Here is a 21,072-nt window from a genome sequence, read left to right on the forward strand (position 1 = left end):
ATTATGAAATTCTATTCTATTTTAGTATTTTCTCCCTCTTGCTGAACCACTAAAAAAAAAAACTCGTATTTTCTCAATCCATGGATTCCTCTTACCATATTTAAAAGAAGAGTAATGCTAAAAACACAAGCAATTTTACAAATTTTTTATAAAGTGTTGATGTGGCGCGGTTCACATTAGTTTTTTTTTTTTAATTATTGAAGGATATTTTTATTTATCAAAATGATATTTGCATTTTTTTAGTAGGCATGAAACTAGCTTATTTTTATCAGTCACAATATCATGCAATTTTCAAATTTGTAAACACATATAATATGATCAAATTATTACACCTCTCTTATTGTCTTTATGCTTTGTTTAGAAAATAGAATACTAAATATTACAATTGTTTAGAAATAAAATTATTGAAATATTGGAGAAAACTAACAAAATACATTGCACATTGTGTGGGAACTTGGCTACCTATCCTTAATCAAAGGCCTTCTAAGTTAATTGAAAAAATTACAAAGGTTTCATTCAAAATATTCATTATTCTTTCTCTTTTCCTTTCATTATTTCTACAACTATAACACCTCCTTACAAGGCATTGACATTATATACATTCTAATTGATACTTAGAAGAATGATTATAATTTATAAAGTATAAGCATATTCATAATCTTTGATTTTACTAGTTTCATTGCAAGGGTCATTTGAATGGACAATGCTAAAAGAAATTTATAAGGAAATTTGGTAATTATACATCTAACTTAGACATGATTACAATGTAAACAAAACTGAGTTCCCCAAAACATAGAATTCATTGTTTTGATGGAAGAGCACATCATATTTTGCTCCTCATCCTCACTAACTTGGCTAAAGTGTCTTGAGCAGCTAAGGTTTGGGCATGGTTATGTCCAAGCATCACCGTTCTGATACTAATACAAGTCCTGCATAGGTCTTCACCACTGTCAAAATGTCCACCTCTCAACAGCAACTTCGCTCTAGTCTCAAGTAATGTGGCCTTCAACAATGTCACATCCTGCCACACGTATTCATCCACCCTTTGACTACCTTGCAACTTGTTCTTCCAACAAAGTGAGCCATGACACCAATCTTGTATTTGGGAGACAAATGATTTCTCTACTTCTTCAAGTACATTTGTGCACACCTTTAATAGCTCCAATGCTGAGTTACACCTTGAGAAAGTTGTGAAGGCGTGAATTGCAAGAGGGAGTGCTGTTCTTCGGATGTAGAAAACCATGTCTATTGCCTTTAATTGGACCAGTGGAGGTTCAGATTTGAATCCAAAGACAAGGAATGCAGAAGCCCATAAATGGTCCGAGTTTATCAATGGATTGCCTGCTCTCCTCATACTTTGAACTGTGGCCTTGGCAGCTTGTAAACCTTCTTTTCTTTTTGCAAATACCTGTGTTATGAGATGGATTTGGATCCAACATCCAGACTGTTTGTTGGCTCTTCGTGCCAGTCCCAATTTAACCAAAATGAGGGCCGAATCTTCTTCACTCTTCCAAGTTTGTGATGCTAAACAACCAGTGCAGCAACCAAATGTGAGACCCAGATAGCTGGTCCACTTCTTCAACCGGTTTCCTAAGGCAGGCATATTCTTAGCGGCAGTTGCTAATAAACTCGATGAAATGGGTGCCGGGGCAAACCAACCACCAACTAGAAGCATTCTTGAGGCAAGAAGGTTCCTTCTACCATTAGTTTGCTGTAAGACTGCAAAGCAGAAGTGTAGTACCTTCATGAGGAAAGGATTGTTCTTACAATACTGTTCCTCAGTGATGCTCATATTAGAGCAAGGAGAACCTTCATTGAGTTGCACCTGGTTTATAGCTTCAAAAAGAGCAGCAGGACCAATTGCAAGCTCAGACAGTAGTGAACCAATCAACCACAAGCCAAAGCTCAACCTTCCCAACTTCTCATCAAATTTCCCCAGAAACTCTAACTCATCAGCTGGATAGTCTTTCTTCCTTCTTCCTCTTATCAAAACCATTGCATCAGACAAAGGCAATGGTAAAAGCTGCATTGCATCAAAATTCATCACCTTGGATAGCCTTGTTGTAATAATCACATGGGACCCTCCAGTGTTCCTTGGGATCAAATCATGCAAATCCTTCCCTTCCCACCACTCTTTCTCAGTCTCAAGATTATCAATAATCAGTAAGTATGGCATGTCCCGGAATAGCTCCCTCTTGACTCTCTTAAAAGTTTCAAATTCTTGTTCCTCAAAGCTCCTAATGCGCCCCCTTTCCTTTTCAACATCAGCACTTACATCCAATCCTAGATTGAGAGACAGATTCAATATGTTTTGCCTAAAGTATCTAGCTTCCCCACCTACCCACAAAACCATCTTATACCTCTGTGAATACCTATAAGCAAATTCCAGTGCAAGCTCAGTTTTGCCAATGCCAGCAACCCCATTTATGCAAATTACATTGCTGCCTAAGCTCTTGTAGTTCCCACTCTTGGACTTTTTGTACTTATTATTAGACCTCTTGAATGAATTCCTTCCTAAAACCGGTTCAACCCAAGCCTCTAAAGTTGGTTCTTTGCTCTTTCCCATCTCCAAACTAATATACCTCCCTCCTCTACTTATAACCACATCACTTTCCTCATCGGCCAGGCCTTCAGATTGGCCACTGGCTTCACTTCCTTTGATGGCCTGCAAAGAACAATCTTGCTCCTGACACTCCCCACATCCAAATAAGAGAGTTTCAATCTCTGAAATCTCCTTGTCTCTTCCAACAAAAAACCTGTTTCTTAAAAAGGGTAGCTCTTCAAATCGTTCTACTACTACATCTCTATCAGCCACACTCTTTCTACCAAGCTTTGCTCTTAAAATAGCAGCAGCTTTAGAGACACAGCTTCTCCAGTTACCCTCACTGGCTTCCAGCTTGAATTCATTGGACTTGATGAGTCCATCAATTGCCTCTTTGCATTGTTTATCAATGGAATTGCAGTTGAGAAGGCCCACAATCTCAGCAGGGCCAGTGTCAAAGAAGAGTGGGATAAGGTTTTTCTTCTGAGCAAAGAACCTGATCTCTTCCAAACTGAGATGGTTAAGAAAGGTGGAATTAGTAACAATCACAACCCCATAAGTGGCAGAGCAGATAACTCGGTCAGCAATCTCATGGCTTTGAGTATCAGAGTATTTTGCTCTGTCTGCAACAAAGCAAGCAATTCCCTGAAGCTCAAGCTCAGACTTAACCCACTTAGAGCAACGCACCAAGTTTGGATTTTGACCATGAAAACCAACATAAACATCACAGCTCCTGAGTTTGGCATTGGAAGCAGGAGAGACTTGTCCTTTGGCAAAGGATAGCCGGGGAACTGGGAAAGAAAATGAGATGCGTGGAGGAGCTGCAGGGTCACAGGTCAAAAATTTGAGCTTTGAGTCAGCTGGGTCATCTGAAAATTCATATTGGTCAGATGGGGGTGTGTAGGAACTGCTTGGAATGTCATCTGACTGTGAGATTAGTGGTGATGAAACTGTAAGGGGAGTTGGGTTGTTGTCTTGGGGAGTTGGGTTTTCTTGGGGTTTTGGATTCATAATCATGGCCCTAGGAGATATATAAGGTGATTGCAAGGCTGAAACAAATGCTGATGAAGGTGGGGAAATAAGAGAGGGAGAGTTGTATGGGGATGATTCTATTGAGTTCTTTATATTTGGAGATGGCAAATCTGAACTAGAGCCAGAGGGAGAGGGAGTAGTAGTCAAAGTCTCTCTTGTTTTACCTGAACAACTTGCTATTTTGATGGTAAGGCCACTGGAAATCATGGTGCTTGTGACTACAGTCATGGATACATCTGGGGTTTGTTGAGCAAGTTTAGTAGATTTTGATGCCACCTCTTCCATTTGTACTCTTTTATGTTTTTGCTGTTGTAGATGGATCTCACTTTGGGGAGGTGAACAAAGTTTCAAACTTTCACACAATATTATTTGTTTTCACTGCTACACATTAGTACTACTGCACTACTTTCTTCTCTGTACTTGAATATTGGCATAGACTTTAGCATGATATCATCACTGGTTGTTTATTAAGATCCATTTTCAGCTGAGAAAGAACCAAAGACCTGACCAACTGACCTGACCATTCGCTGTGGATTCTTTTGCTCCAAATTATGCTGGCAGATACAATTATACGCGTCTCTGCCAGAAGATGAATGCAACAGTAAATAAAAACTCAAACAGGAGAAATTTGCATGTGATATGAGTATATCACTTCCTCTTGTGGGCCTCTCTATGGTCAGAACTAGAGCCTTTTTTTTTTTTTTACTTCTGCAGCTGGAGTAGATTTGACCAAGAACAGTAATAACTTAGTAGGACAGAACATTAAGATTCATATAATCTTCTACTGGCATCTAATAATCACTTTGTGTAGACAGGAAGCATTCAAGTTTAGGCCCTGAGACAAATGGAGGCCGTATATGAGCATTATATACAAAGAATGTGGAAAACAAGATTAGTTCTTTCTTTGATCTTTACAATAATTATGAAATGAATATAAGTGTCAGAAACCAAAATAAAACAAAAAAAACAAAAGAGAAAGCGTCATGAAACTATAGAGGTGTCATTGAATTTACCTTTCTTTGTTTCACTTGAGGCTAAGAGGGAGGCCCTCCTTTGCTGCAATTCCTGAGAACCCATATCTCTCTCTCTCCAAAACAAAGCTGTACTGAGGCTGGGAATTTGAAGTATGGGTTGGATCTGTGATGTTTTTTGAACATATTATATTGAAGAAATGCTTAAAAAGGAGTTGATAAGTGTTAATGATGTAGTATTTCAATAGTATAATTTAATAATGTCTTGGGCTCGGGCAATTTCTTTTTGTTTTATGTGTTGTACATTTTAATTTCTCTCAAATCTAAATCTAACATGGGTTCTCACTTGACACAGAAGCCAAAGATTGGTCAGAAAGGACTCAGAGAAAAGGGCATTGGGAGAGGAACCATAAGTCAGAGCTTTGTTGGTAATGTGTTTTATAGTAGTAAGGTTTCAGTTTCATATTATTGCATTAGAAATTTAAAAAAAAACAAGATCTACCATGTATCTATCTATTGTATTATATAATGTGCAAAGTCAGGTTTTTCTCTCTGTATTTGTACATTGTGTAGTCATCTGACATATTTTAACTATTTGCACCGGAAATTGAGCCAAAGACCAGTCCAACTGAAGACTGAACAATTTTTTTTTTTGGGGCTGAATAAAGACTGAACAATTACTATCGATATTATAAACTAGGAGAATATTAGAGGTCATTTGTAGCGTTATTTTAGTAATAATTATTTGTATTTTTTGAAAATATTTGTGAGTAAAAAAATGTATGAAAAAATGTGTAATATTATTTAAAAACTGAAAATATGTATTTAAAATTAAACACATGTATCAAATTGACCTATTCTAAAAAGACTGAACAAATTACAATTTTTTTTTTTTTCTGTTTTAAGCTTGTAAATTAGTAGAACTCACTCACTATGCTATACTTTTAGTTACAAGAGCATTTTTATTAAGAATGTTAAATGCTATAAATGCTAAATTTTAACATCAAGTTTGTAAAAAATACCAAAAAGCAAACTACAACAAACATGCTAAATTTAAAAAATATATATATATATATTATTTTTATGCTTGTGGTGAAAAATGTGGTAAAAAAATAGAACTTTTGATGTTTAATGTATTATAAAATAAAGTGATTTTTGAGGTGTTAAATAAATTTTTTAAAAGCTTTGATGAGACTAGCCGCTGTTGGGGCTAACGGGTATTCTTATCTTATGGTTAAGTTTTAAACAAATTTTAAGTCAAAAAAATAGCGAGAAAAATTAGGGACATGTTTAAGTGAAGGTTACACGTGTTTTGTTTGAATCTGAACATCATTTCAAGTTCTATTGTCCATATTATCTCACTCCATGTGCCTCATCTTGAACTCAAAATCTACCCTATCCAATTCCAAATACTTTTTATGGAATTCCACCATATCTATTTAGTATTTACAAACACATCGTGATGTTCTTCTTCCTCTTCCCATCTTTTTTGGTTCCTTCAAAATTTTTAAAATGGCTTCAGGTTGTCTGTTAATTATTTTTACATAGCTAGGGGTTCCTTTGACGCAACTTATTTTTAGTTTATTCAGCTTAATTATTTGGCTCTTATATATATATATATATATATATTAAGAAAATATATATAATTGCACTCTTTTTTTTTTTTTTTTTCCAGTTTACTATTTTATATAAGCTCAGTTTTATATATATATATATATATATATTAAGAAAATATATATAATTGCACTCTTTTTTTTTTTTTTTTTCCAGTTTACTATTTTATATAAGCTCAGTAAACTAAGGAAATACAAATGTCTTATTGGCTTGTTTTGTAATGGTTAAGCTAATCTGGAAAGCAGTGGTGAGTTAGATAATGTGGCAATCCTCGATGATCACCCTGGAGCCAATGTCCCTGTCTTCCCTCATCCTCCTCTTTAAAGCATATTACTAACTTTCCTTCAAAAAATTCTTCCTCTTTCTCTTGTTTATCTTATCTTTTGCAATTATATTAAATGATTAATATATGCACACTTATCTGTCAATCTGTGCAACTTTCAATTGATTTTAAACTTCACACTACTTCAACTAGCAAAAGCTGCTTCTATCATAACCAAAAGTGTCTGCTCCACCAATAGAATCATCCCCTACTGCTTATTACAGTATTACAAACTAGTATCATATTGATGTTTTCAGGGAGAAAAATGATGGAGAAAGAGATAAAGAGGCAAGCACTAATTTAATAAAGGTGACATTACGTAACTGTGGAATCTCCAATTTAATGTAACATCATTGGCAGGGAAAAGTCCTAGGAAAGGCCATAATGCGAATGAACTAGCTACTGCATTTTTAACTAATATTCAATTAATCGGATAGAATTCTTATAGTCCCACCAACAGTACCAGCATTGTGTTAAAAGTTGAAACCATATACTACATATTATGCATAATTTAAATAGGCAGATGAGTCTGCAGCTTCTTTAATTGCCACATAATTACATTATTCTTTTTGCATGTGCTCTTTGATTTTTCTAATGAGCTTACTAGTGAAGTGAGTACCGGCAAACAAATAATTTGGTTGGCAGGTGGCGGCATGGGACATAGATGTATTATCTCTATTGGGAGGAAAAAAAAAAAAAAAAAGCTGCGGGGACAATATTTTCACAACAAAGTCTTAGTAGCAAATTGTTAATGATAGACTTGCCACTTAAGTTTTTTTTTTTTTTTTGCTTAAAGCCACTTAGGTTTTGTTATAAAAATGTTCTGCCAGTAGACCCATAACATTACTTTTCAGAAAATTAGACAATATCACTAAGCGACTCACCATTATACAGTAACATAATTTTTAAAATAGGCGGATTAATTAATTGGGGTACATCAATAACTGGATATACAAACTTACCCCCTCTCTCTCTCTCTCTCTCTTAAATAGAAATTTAGGAGTTTATAATATAACCACACTTTCATTCTTTCAGACCAGAAGTATAAAAACTTACTTGAAGGATGAACAAACAAAGCCTACTATAATTAATTGGATGCATAGGCAAGGCATTTGCTTTCGGATTGTACATGCATGTTGCGAGACAAGTTTACAAGCTTGGACAATGTACATGGGCTTTTTTTCTGTATTGGTTGATTTCCAAGAAAAAAATGGACGATAATTTAGAATCGGGTGCTCAAACTTAAAGTGATTTTTGGATAGGTTATGAGAAAGTGCAAGACCAACTAAAGGGAGTTGAGGGATCCTAATGTCCAATTCATTGTTGATTTATTGTGATGAATTACAAATAATTTGGTTGCTTTCTGCAGCCGCAGCGACTGCCACTGCCACTGGGAGAGGATGGGACCCTTAAATGCCCCTCCACCGTAGCATACAAAAACGTAATATAAACCCATAACATAAACATATGTGCGCATGAGTGCATCACATCTCACAATCCATAACTTAAACAGGTGTTTTCCTCTTCTCTTCTTCTTTTTAAGTTTAAGATTTTATATTACAATCATTGTAACATCTTTTTCCTTCATTGTGAAGTTTCTAAAAGCATGTCCACCCCTTTTGAAATAAGTAAATTAAATTTTATTATGTCATAGATAGAAACGCAAGAAGTAATATACATTTTTATATAAACTTAAAAATTAACATGGTAATGAATGTGATTGGTATCACATCAACAACATAATAAATAAAAATTTTAATTAGTCTTTTTGTATTATTTAAAAGTAACCAATTTCTTCTCAAAAAAAAAAAAAAAGCACTCAATTTGTAAAGCCTATGTGATAAAATATGTAAAATCCCTAGCATCAATTGTCATTAATAATATATATGATGGGGTACCAAAAAATAGTACCATCTTTGACTCGTCCATAGGAGTCGTCCAACAGCCAAAGGCTAACCATTTAATGAGGTCGTCCATAAGTGGAAGGTCGTCCATGGACGTAGGGGTCGTCCATAGGGAAAGCGCCTGGACGGTCATCCGACACTTGGGAAATTTCCAATAATGGATTAACCCACATGAGATAAAGATTCAGACCACGTGGAACTTTGAAACGAGAACATAGTCCTTATTTATTGCCATAACTTCCTCACAAGTGCTTAACTTCCAGTGGCAGTTGGAGAAGATAAGATTAAAAGTTCTAACTTCTATAGCCGTTATGGAAGTTATGTCTAAACTTACCAACTTCCACAAATATTGGGGAAGTTACTAAACAAGTAACCGTTCCGAGGCTCTTTATATAAGGGCTCACCCACATCAAATCAAAGTAAGTTTGAGATAACTCTTGAAAAGTTGGAACTTTAGAATTTGAGAGAGAAACTAATTTAAGCATTGGAGGGTTCTTAGCCGGTCCACCTCGGTCACCTTCTGATCGTGTTTTTCTTTTCAGGCCTTCCAAGCAACCATCATTCTACTGAAACCTGAAACATTCAGCCTACTGATTTTCTGTGAAACCATCAATATATATACACAGACACCAAAATACTGACCATTGAAATCGATTTAAATGTTGATGACAAAATAAAATCTAATATACTTCAATTTATAATGGATGTATAGGATTGTGGAATAACCTTAAGAATTCGGGAAAATCCTAAATGCACAATTTTTTATTTTCTCTTAATGGAAGAATGCACTTTTTGGTAAACAAGTATATATCTATACTATTTTGGAACATCTATTTAAAAAAAAAAAAAAACCTTACTCATTTGTATTTACTATTTTGCTTATAACATTATTACGATAATTACTTAGTGTTGGCTAAGAGTCTTATAGCACAACTCACACTTCCTTGATTACCAAAAAAAAAAAAAAACTAACAATTCCTAAAAAAACATCCAAATTCAAATGCCCCTCCCCCATTGTAATTATCGCATTATCACCACACACACACAAAAAAGTCTAAATGACCATTGAGTTTGGATTAAGCCGGAGAGGTGTATTAACTCTTCTAATTGGATTTTTGGGAATCCAATCGATCCTTTTTAAGTCCAACGTGAACTTTCTCTTCGGTGAGGGTGATTTTGGTGAATGGTGACCTGACTCCTGACTCAAGAGTAATGAGAATGGCTCTCAAGTCTCAAGGGTAGGTTCCTGTGAATTTATGAATGCCATTATTGTGGTTTGGAACACATGCCCCGTCGTTGTTGTTGTGTACAAATTGACAATCAATGTCATATCAATTGTCTAACCTATATAGGCAAAGTCTTTGGGACCCTTATTATTAGTAAGTGTCACAATTTTAGTGACAAGTGTCACTTGTTAATTTGGTGGCATATTGATAAGTAGATCAACAAGAAACATACTGATATCATCATATGAAAGGTTCGTTACCAGAAAGTATAACATGTTTCGGTAATACTAACTTAGCATCTATGTGGCGGAAATTACAAGGTTAGGAAGGAAAGCTTTTATCTTAAGCGGGATGGGAGGTCTTGATTAAGGCGGTCATTCAGGCAATTCCAACATATACTATGGGGTGCTTCAAAATTCCGTTAGGACTTTGCCATGAGATTGAATCAATGGTCAAAAAATTTTGGTGGGGTCAAAGAGGAGATAAAAGAAAAATTCATTGGTTGAAATGGGAGGAAATGACGAAATCTAAGATGGAGGGGGGTATGGGTTTCAGGGACCTTGCGTTGTTCAATGACTCTTTGTTGGCAAAGCATGCTTGGAGGCTCTTGCAAAATACAGACTCACTCTTTTACAAGTTCTTTAAAGCCCGGTTCTTTCCAAATTGTTCAATAATGGAGGCAAAATACTCTTTCTCAGGGTCCTATGCTTGGAAGAGTATTTTACATAGGCGTGAGGTGCTACTTAGAGGCTGTAGGTGGAGAGTGGGAGATGGGAGGTTTGTGCATATTTGGCAGAGTACATGGCTGCCAAGGAAACACCCAACCAAGGTGACTTCTCCTATCATTGATTCTATGGCTGATGCGAGGGTTGAAATATTGATAGATGAAGCAACACACCGCTGGGATCACTCAGTCATTGATGGTATTTTTGTTCCAGAGGAGGCAAAGCTGATTAAGTCTATCTCGCTGCCACAACATGGGGTGGTGGACAAACTTTTCCGGCCCTTCACTCAAACCGGGCATATACAAGTAAGTCGGGGTACCGATTTTTGAAGTCGGAGGAAGAAACTACTGAAAATCCAGCTCGGATGACATAAGAAAGGGAATTATGGCGAGGTATTTGGTCTTTGCAGGTACCAAACAAAATAAAAACTTTTATATGGAGGGCTTGCTGTAAGTCTCTGCCCACGAAGGAAAATCTGGTGCGTCGAACCATCATTGAGAATCCACTCTGTGACCATTGTTCTTGTGCAAACAAATCAGCCCTCCATGCATTATGGTCGTGTGCTGAATTGGATGTAGTTTGGGAGGACTTATCCTTATGGATCTGTCGAAATACTTTTAGCTTTATCACCTTCAAAGAGTTGTTGTCATGGCTGATCAAACACCAGAACCACGTGGAGCTTTTTTCGGTCATAGCCTGGTCAGTCTAGACTCAACGGAACCAGGTCCGAATGAATAAACCCAGTTGCAATCTGCACCAAATCTCTTCTCTGGCTAAGGATCGACTTCAAGAATTCCTTGCACTTAACCCGCCTTGCACATCGCATAGGACTGTTCACCCCCTGACGCAGAAATGGAAACCACCCCAACACGAGTTGGTTAAAATAAACTGTGATGGGGCCAGATTCTCAGCAGAAAACAGGGCAGGGGTTGGGGTAGTTATTCGTGATAGTGAAGGTATGGTTTTGGGTTCATTATCTAAACAAATATCCCATGCTTACAGCCCTCTAGAAATTGTGGCAATGGCTGTCGCAACAGCAATGCAGTTTGTGTTGGACCTGGGTTTTCAACATGCTATCCTCGAGACCGATTCGCTTGTGTTAGTGAAGGCTTTGAGTGATGATACTGAGTTCTTCTCAGTCGTGGGTTTGGTGCTGGATGAAATTAGAATTATGTTTAATTTGTTTAATGAATTACACTACTCTCATGTAAAGAGAGAGGGTAATATTGTTGCTCATAAGTTAGCTCGTCATGCTATTTGTGTTTCGGATGTTGTAGTGTGGATGGAGGATGTTCCACCACTTTTGTTTCCTGTTGTTTTGGCTGACATAGCCGGTTTTACTTAATAAAATAAGCTACATTCTTCCTCAAAAAAAAAAAAAAAAAAAAAAAAAAAAACTTAGCATCTATTTGGTATTTTCTATCCAATAAATGAGTGAAACCTGTTTCAAAAATCCACACCAAACTACTCCAATAAATGATAATGACACTGACAAAACTATCGGGAAGATAAATTAATCATTTATTGGAGTAGTCTCATGTGATTTTTTGAAACAGGTGTCACTCATTTATTGGGTAGGAAATACAAAAATAGATGCTGAGTTGGTATTACCAAAATATGGTATATTTTCTCCATAGTTACGGAGCTTTCTTGGAATTGGGAGCCTCTGGAATGTCCAATATTGTTGTTGCCAATCATACATGCAAAGAAGATTTTCGATTTGGCCCAGGCTTGTTAAAAAGAAAAAGGAGAGATTACGTTAAAAAAAGAAAAAGAAAAAAAGGTTCAGACTTCAGAGTACCTCCCTTGTTTCAATTTAGGTCTTAGGATTTTTATTTTATCAAATGTAGTTCCAAAATTATGAAATCAATCAATTTGAAGTCTTTCTCTATCTCAGTTATTTACTAACTTTATTATGGGCGGTAACCAAGCAAAAAAAACATAGTGGATAGAGAAAGAAAACTCCATTGTGTGAGAGAAAGAGTTTTCACAAGTGGTTAGTTGTTATTGGTTCAAATTTGAAATTAACACTAAGATTATTTTTTTACCCCAACAATAACAACCAGTAACAACCTGCTACTTAGAATTTATTGTAAAATGTTGTAGATATATCATTTCCCTTCTAAAATATAGCATAAATTTATAAAATTAAAAAATTAACCACAACATATAATAAAAGTTGATGGAAAAGTCTTAATTGAATAAACTTGAAAGTTAGAGAATTGAAATGAACAAAAGTAAAGTTAGAGGACTAAAATGAAATTTGAAGAGACTTAGAGGGTTAGTTTTGCATTTTACCATAAAATTATTCAATACTGCATAAATAATACTTCTTCATCTCATATGAACAATAGGCTTCATCATAAATTTATTTAGTAAGACTCACTCGTTGCTGGTGAGTAGTGAGGGCTTAATAGATTTTAAGGATGTGTTGTAATCCTAGAATTCTAAGTTTCATCCACTACACTATTAATCAATAAGATTTTTGGAGTCTCTCATTTATAAGAAGTGAAATAATTTAGCCAAAAGTTAGGACATCACTTCCTTATAAATCGATATATCTCTATAAGCTGAAACATAGTATTTATTGTTGTTATGCTCCGGTTGAACGACATCAACGGCCACATCATCCACCAATTTTCAATATTTTCTCTATTATTTTTAATTCTTTTTTTTCCTTACTAATTTCCCAACTTTTTGTTATACTTTCTCTAACTTTTTCCCTCACATTTTACATTTTAATCTCCCAACTACTATCTACCTTAATATCACTTTTCCTCTATCCCTTTATCTTCCTTTTTTTTACTTTTCTTATTCCACTTCTCTTATTGTACGTTTGGATACTAATTATTTCCTCAGCATCTGCGTTTTGGCTTTTTTTTTTTTAAGAGAAGCGCGTTTTAGCTTTCTGGTGGGTCCCGTGCACTGTTCATGGGACCTACAAATCTCTTTTTTCACACAAAATTTCATTAAAAATAGGTCTTACTACACTACTCACACATTTAAAAAATTATTTTACTACAGTATTTTCAGTTTTCAGTTTTCAACAAAATAAGCGATATCCAAACACACCCTTACTATAAATTTACAATTCTTTTTTTCCATTTTATTCATAGTTTTTTCACATACAAAAGATTATTTCACTCTCTCATTTTCCACACACAAATTGTTATCTCTCTCTCTCTCTCTCTCTCTCTCTCTCTCTCTCTCTTTTCCCTTCATTTTTGTGGATTTTTATATATATTTTTCTTGCATCTCTACTTTAGGTTGATGAATTTTTGTATCATTTGGAACTCTAATTTGGGTTGATGTATTAAGTTTTGTGTTTTTAATTTGTTATCTTTTATTCTTTTTGATTTCATAGATGTTATCGTATTGCATTATAAAGATAGTGTGTAAGAATATAATGTCTTTTTATTAAATAACATAACATGACTTGGATAATTTGATATATTATTACTATATTTTTTATTTTTACTTTTTTTCTTCTAATATTATTTTCTATAAATTTCTTACTATTCTCTCTCACATTCTTTTTAAAAGTGGTTATTTTTTTTTTCTTGAATTTTTATTCTTTCTTGCAACTCTACTTTATATTGATTAATTATTGTGATTTTTAATTTATTACAATATTCATAAGTGGATTTTCTAAGTTAACACAATACTCTCTCTCTCTCTCTCTCTCTCTCTCTCTCTCTCTCTCTCTCTCTCTCTCTCTCTCTCTCTCTCTCTCTCTCTCCCAAATTTTAGCGGCCAGGTCAAGTATAACTATTGAAAGTTTATGAACTTAATTGTGATAGGGCTAAACCCTAATGGGGTTAATTTTTATTAAAAAAAAAAAACAAAAATTCAACATTTAAGAGTGCTAAAAACAAAAAACAAAAACAAAAATGTAGTCACTCTATTATGAATGGATCGTTAGAGCGTCTCCTAAACACATGTAGCCGACCCTAACTAATTTGTTAACCTCAACAGAGATGCAATTTCAGAAATCCTAAAACTATGAATCCAATAAGAAGCTCAATGCATATAATTTAGAAATATAAAAACTAGCAATTCAAACTAACTGACCTTGTCGTCTACATCGGTGAAATTCCGTACATAACATTCTTGATACCCAAAATGCCTAAGATATCTGCCTAAAAATGAAATTTTGGAATTTGTATATTAATAGGCAAAAAAATTACAACAAAAACTTAAAAAACATATATATACATTGAGAGAGATGGACCTGTAGAGAAGATCGAAAGTGACATAGACGCGAGCGTGGCCAATATGGCTGAGATCGTAAGCGGTGACTCCGCAAACGTACATGCCCACTTTACCCTCTACTTTGGGCTTGAACTCTTGCTTGTTCTTGCTCATCGTGTTGTACAGCCACAGCTTGTGCGATGGAATACACGGCTGGGAGGAACTCGAAGAAGTGAGACAAGTGCGGATGATAAGGCTCCTTTTGGTATTGTATTTTTAAGTTCCCAAACACAATACGTTTTGGTATTGTATTTTTAAGTTCCCAAACACAAAATGGACTGAATAGGACTAAAGTCGACTGATTGGCCCCAATAAGACTGAAGTGGATCAAAGTGGGAAAACTGGACCAAATAAGACTAAATAGAACCAAAGTAGATAGAATGGACCGAATATGACCAAAGTGGACTGAATATGACCAATGTGGACCAAATAGGACCAATGTGGATTGAATGGACCGAAATAGACTGAATAAGACCGAATGAACTGAATCGAACTGAATAGAACTTTAGTGGACAGAATGGACCGAATAGGACCAAATTGGACTGAAGAGGATATAATGGACCGAATAGAACCAATGTGGACCAAATTAAACTTTTGAATATTTATAATTTTTATTGCATTTTTAAGGCTCATATTTCTAATTTTGAATCTCTATTTTATTATTTTCTTTGTATTTGTTAACTCAAAACTAAAGAGTTTAACCTAGATATAATAAAATTTCATACATTTTAACCCAAAAATTAAGGGAAAAAAAAAAGAATTTTAGAGCTAAACTTGAAAAGAAAACATTAAAAAAAAAATCAATTTAAAGCCCAATTAGTCTAAAATGGATTGAAGGGGGGCCGAAATTGACCGAGTGGACGAAATTAGATTGAGTAGACGAAATTGGATTGAAGTAGACCTAACTGGACCAAATATAAATTGTTTAATTTTCAGAGAAAACAAATTATCTTCAAAAACAATTTAAAGAAAAAATATACATTATATTACAATACAAAATAATATTTATTCTTATGTTTCATGTGAGGCTACGACTAGTTACATATTAAAAAAGAATCAAGACAAGTATTATTCCCAAGTTGCATTTAATTAATTAAATAATCTATCCACATGTCTTTATCATCAAGTCGGTCACATAAATTTCATCAAAAGAAAAAGAAAAAAAAAGGGCAGACAGAATTAGAAAAGCAAAAATCAATTGGAGTATTCAGTGCTCATTCTAAGCAATTGTCCAAAATTGAAAATGAAATTGAGTTCCTCTTCCAGGTGACAATACTTAAACCACAGAAGCAGGCCGCCCATGATGTTAAAAAGTAGAAGACAGCCATGAATGATGGGCCTCCTATCCCATTTTAAAATTAAAAAATGAAAGTCCTATTTATACATATATATATATATATTTTTTTTTTTTTTTTGATAAAAAGTCTCGTATATATAGTTATAAATGTAATAGAGATGGAGATGGAGATGGAGGGTGATTTGGTAAAATTGAGAAGTAGTTGGACCTGAGCTTGTCATATGCGGTTGTGTTCCAGGTGGAATGGTCGGCATTGTCCCCACATACACATACGAGGACGTTAATGTGGCCCACTACCATCTCTACCACGTTCTTATTTTTTTCTACAACAACAACAAAAAAAATAGTAATAATTACTCTTTTGTTGTAATAAATGTTAGAATATTGTCAATAACTTCAAAGGCTATAAAACTGCAAATCCAACCAAATTTTAGGGTTTCCAATCCATGTCCTCGGATTTCTCTCTATCCTCTTTCTTACGAACCCTTCATTTATGGGGGACAGTCATAATATTATGGTACGTACCTTCTCATTATTCTCTCTCTCTCTCTCTCGTAGATTCTTTCATTTCAATTCAATTCAATTATCCATTTCATTCGTGTCAATTGAATGTACAGTTTCAGAGTTTCATTATAAAGTTGTTAGCTTTCAATCCAATTATTCCTTTTTCCACTTTTAATTGTGCTTAAATTAATAAATTAACTTATACCCACTTAATTTTGGATTGGAATTTTATTATTTTTCATCTCAAATTTGGTTATAATAGAAGTTGATCTTTCTTTTCTTTTTTTTTTTCTTTTTCGGTTAAACTTTTCTAGATTTGGACCATGAGATGGAATGAAAGTTGTTCTTCTTGATCTTGATCTGACTGAATTTTGGTGGGTTGATTATTTGTTATGGATTTGGAGAGTGAAAGTTCAGTTCTTGAATCTGTGGAAGATAATGAAGTAACCCGAGAAATAATGCCCCATGATGATGACAATGAGATAAATAATAATGGGTCTTGTCCTAATGAGATTGATAAGTTGGTTTCTGGTGAAAATTCTAGTGCTAATAATACATTGGTAATAGATACAGGAGGGAAATATTTTGAAAGTGAACAACCTGCGAATTCACCTCCACTAGATGCTAAATCTCCTGGTGGGGGGTCACCTCCCACAACAAAAGGATATGGCTTGAAGAAATGGAGGAGAATTAGGAGAGAGTTTGCTAAGGATGTAAGTCCAAGTATAGATACTGGTAAAATTTTGAAGCGGGGTCTGTCTGGTGCTGCGAATCCTGCTAAAGCTCAGCATATCCCTATTGAGATCAAGCAAAATAGTGAGGGTTCAGTAGGATCTGCAAATGTATTTAGAACTGACGGGTTTGCAACCCATGGTTCTACTTCGGACTCTAGGTTTGCAGCTGGGGCTGCTTTTGCTGCAGGTACAGATTCGGAGAACAGTGAGGATCGGAGTAGCAAGTCTTCCACAGCAGCTAGTGTTCCGAAGATGAAGTATGATCTGCCTGCAGTGTTGGGACATCCACGGGAGAAGAATAGGATGAAGAATATTAGTGGGAAGAGTTCAGGTAATTCACCTCAAAAGAGTCAGCAAGGAAAGGGACGGATTGAAGGCAGTAAGAAGGCTCGAGGAGAAAGGGTCAAAATTGAGAAGGAAAACTCTCATTCCAGCATGGAATCTGACTCAAGAAGCTCCAATTTTGTCTTTGTGCAGGGTGTGACTAGTAACGGAAAACAAAGTGGAAGGTCAATGAATTATGATGGGGAAAATAGTGATGAAGCTCTCCCAAGTGAGCAACAGTTTAATCAGGAAATTCAACAAGATGATTTAGCTGCACACTCATCTTGGGAGGCTAAGGAAGAAAAAAGTGAGAACCATCGGTCCTTCACAGATCAAGATGCTTTTGTTGAGTCTATCTTTAGCCTCCAGTCTGTGCAAGAAGCTCTGGAAAAAGGTTTTTTTTTTCTCTTCTTATGACAAGTTGACAACTTTGATAAGCAGTATTACAATGCTTTGTATACCTTACTAATGTACAATAATTACCTTGCCCTTTGCAATCGTATACAGTGTCCTATGAGTTAATGTTTATATTGGTTTGGTCACTCTTAGTTTTGATGATCCCAGCTGAAGTTGCCTAACATATATTGTACCACAGGTTTTTTCTTTTTTTACAAAGTTTCTTTTCTACTCATTTACTGTGGTTTGCAATAGAAGTGAGCTATGAAAAATTTGATAGAGGGAAAAAAATTGTTATCATTTCATAACAGATCATGCTAGAATATGTATTATATGTGATCACGGTTGCATCTCTTTTCAAATCTGCAAAAAGTTTATCCCATCCACCTTGTTTGGTTTGTCTGTATAACAAATTCTGGGGGATCAATTTAGTGTAGAACTCATATGTTTGGGGAATTCAATTGAACATATGCCCAAGTTCTTTTTGTTGCATGAGAAGGGATTTAGTTGTTTGCGACTAAATCTGAGGGTGGATTAGAGTAGATTGCCAGGTGGTGATCAGTTGGATGGGATTCAAAAATGTCTTTGGACTACATATATAGTTAGGCAAATTGCATTAAATTGTTAGGAAGGGCAGAGAGTGAACTTGGATGGATGGTAGACTTCATGGTTAAACCATAGTAAAATTTTTACAATGGAATTAGTGATCACTATTTGCCCTCTAATAGAGACCTTTTGTTTAGTCCCTCCTGGAAACTACAAAAGAGGATGTTTGATTATGAATGACATAAATGGGCATTTGGAAGTTGTAGCAGATGTTGGATGCCAGAGCTAGATATGGGGGGGCTTGTCAAGATTTGCTTTGGATGAAAGATTCTGGTTTTATTGAGAAGGTGGCAATGATTTGTGAAAGACTTCAAATTTGTGTTAAATTCAGGTTACTAAGAATTTGGTGTATATTTCGGGCTCAGGTTGTTATTTGATGTATGTGGGCCCAGTGATAAAAGGGATTAGATATATTAGGTGGTGGTGATTGGCTGGATTGTGGTTTAGGCTGACTCTTGGTTTTGCGGGGAGAAATTGGGGGAGAAAATAGGGAAGACATCCCTGAGCAAGTGGGAATTTTTATATGGTTTTGTGAAGAGTATAGATTGGTGGCTTGATATGATATTTGGACTTTTTTTTTTTACTAAGTTGATGTAAGTTGCAGCTCTGGTACCAAAATAAGTGATTTGCACTGGGGCTCCAATCATAGGCAAATGGCCATTGCAGGGAATTTAACTTTTGTGCTTAGTGCACAAGGAGGAGATAGATGCAAGAGGAAATGGATGAGTGAAGGAGTGGAGGAGAATATTGCAGGAATTTGGGTAAGGAAAGAAGAGAAAGGGGAAGATTAGAAGAAGCAAATAAATTTTTTGAAGGTTAGAATAATTAGATATACTAATACTGCATGATATTTTAAGAAGGAAAGGTCAGATTTTCTTTCACATACTTGGTATACTAGCTTTTACTGGGGTTCTGATCCCATCCCATGAGTATTGACCATGGATTTTTCTAGCCGATCTACTAATTAATCTTTCAAGTGGTGGATCCATGCTACCGGGGCCTTGCTTATCCATGGGGAGAAGGGTTAGGGGTGGGCCCTCAAGAGCACTATTGAGAGAAAGGTCCTGCACCTCATTCGCTGTGGGGTTCACCATTTCTTTCTGCTAAGCCCAAATCTTTGGCCATCAATACATTGCTGGTATGAAGTGAATGGTGGGCATAGGATTTAATTTGTAGAGGCCATGACCTGGGAATAAATTTTTAAAAACTTTGTAATTTGTGCCTCATTATTTGTTTGAAATCACATCATGTTTTCTGCTGAAGTTCCTCGTGCCTGTTATCTGTGAAATGGTTCTTAATGAAAATTTAGGCAATGGCAGTTCTGTTGCAAATTGAATATTTTAAGTTTAAATGCGTTTGTGTTGTACTCTTGCAGAAGTTCAGAATTTCAGGGAGATCGGAAACATTCCTACATCACCCACTGACGTTTCAAACAAGGGAAGTAGCATACCAGCAGATTTCACTATTACTGATCCAGAGAACTACATACCAAACTCATCCAACCAGCTGGGATCTGAAAAGACTAGACAAACTGCTTTGACTTCCTTGGAAGCCCAAGTATTAAGCTTGACAAAGAATGTAAAACTTTTTGAAAGCAAATTGGAGGAGGCAAGGACTATGCTTGAGGCAAAGGACTCCAGGATAGCTGAACTCGAAGCCACTATAAACAACAGCAAGTCACCAAGGGAGGAATCAGGAAGCAACCCGGAGGAAAAATGTAGAGAGACACAGACTGAGCTTGAGGGTCTCTTCAAGCAAAAGATTGAAGCTGAGGTTGAGTATCTGGCAATATCAAAGACAATACAGAAGATGAAGGTGGCTGCTAGTGATCAGTTGACAATCATAGAAGAACAAAAAGTTCTGGCTGGGGAGCAAGCACAGCTTCTGAACAAGCTTGGAGGAGCAGAAAGCAAGGCCACAATGCTTCATAAACAAGCAGTGGCGTTAGAGGGATGTTGTGGAGATATCATAGGAGCTGAAGAGGTTTTGAAGATGCAGGGGAGGATGTATAAGGTTACATCGTGTTTTTTCGTACAGTTGATATTGCTTGTTATGATGTTTTGGCTTTTTGTATTGCAGTTTTCGCCTCGTTCTGGGGTGGTTGTACCCACATAAGTCTGAACAGTAGGTCTTTTTTCTTTTTCCTTTTTGTGTAATCTGAAAATCACTAGGGCAAATATTTGAATGTTAAGGTTCATTGTTGTTGTGCAAACTTTTTCATCCTCTGTTGAGCTGGGGTAGGTGCGGTTGTACGAATGGTTTAATGTCAAATTATGCGCATTTTGTAACTTCTTTATTGTACTAATTTTTTGTTGAGAAGAGCATCACAAAATTACAACTTCCATACAAATTCAATACTAATATTCAGCTGGCTGGAATGGATCTCTGTTTGTAAATATGTGTGTATTAATGGGAGACAGGGCATCATGTGTGCTTGCATGTTTGTGTGTGGAGAGATGCATGCGTTGCAGAAATAGAAGGAAAGTACAAAGTGAAGTTATGTTGAGTTGGTTGGTGATTATTTGTGGCGATATATTTTCCCGTGCTGCAAGGGAATGAAATGTTGGGTCCACATATTTCTTCTCGTGCACGCAGTGATGGAACATGAAGTCGGTAAAAAATAA

The 21,072-nt window shown here is 35.7% G+C and overlaps 2 protein-coding genes and 1 long non-coding RNA gene across 3 annotated transcripts; 1 reads left to right on the plus strand and 2 right to left on the minus strand.

The window, feature by feature from the left end:
- Positions 1-651: 651 nt before the first annotated feature.
- Positions 652-4,841, minus strand: LOC111998440 (uncharacterized). The gene is made up of 2 exons (XM_024030531.2): positions 4,588-4,841; positions 652-4,409 (listed from the first exon to the last, which is right to left on the minus strand). Exon 2 carries the CDS (start codon positions 3,857-3,859, stop codon positions 824-826), a length of 3,036 nt encoding a protein of 1,011 aa, XP_023886299.1. The 5' UTR covers positions 3,860-4,409; positions 4,588-4,841; the 3' UTR covers positions 652-823.
- Positions 4,842-8,308: 3,467 nt separating this feature from the next.
- Positions 8,309-14,958, minus strand: LOC111998419 (uncharacterized). Its single transcript, XR_002881469.2, has 3 exons — positions 14,568-14,958; positions 14,408-14,471; positions 8,309-8,958 (listed from the first exon to the last, which is right to left on the minus strand). It is a non-coding gene; the product is annotated as an uncharacterized LOC111998419 (long non-coding RNA).
- A 1,287-nt stretch (positions 14,959-16,245) lies between these two features.
- Positions 16,246-20,736, plus strand: LOC111998424 (WPP domain-interacting protein 1). The gene is made up of 3 exons (XM_024030518.2): positions 16,246-16,401; positions 16,703-17,840; positions 19,824-20,736. The coding sequence occupies exons 2-3, from the start codon at positions 16,781-16,783 to the stop codon at positions 20,561-20,563; spliced, it is 1,800 nt and encodes a 599-aa protein (XP_023886286.1). The 5' UTR covers positions 16,246-16,401; positions 16,703-16,780; the 3' UTR covers positions 20,564-20,736.
- The last annotated feature ends 336 nt before the right edge of the window (positions 20,737-21,072 follow it).

This window comes from Quercus suber, unplaced genomic scaffold, assembly GCF_002906115.3.
Source record: "Quercus suber isolate HL8 unplaced genomic scaffold, Cork oak 2.0 scaffold_504, whole genome shotgun sequence".
Taxonomy (NCBI): domain Eukaryota; kingdom Viridiplantae; phylum Streptophyta; class Magnoliopsida; order Fagales; family Fagaceae; genus Quercus; species Quercus suber.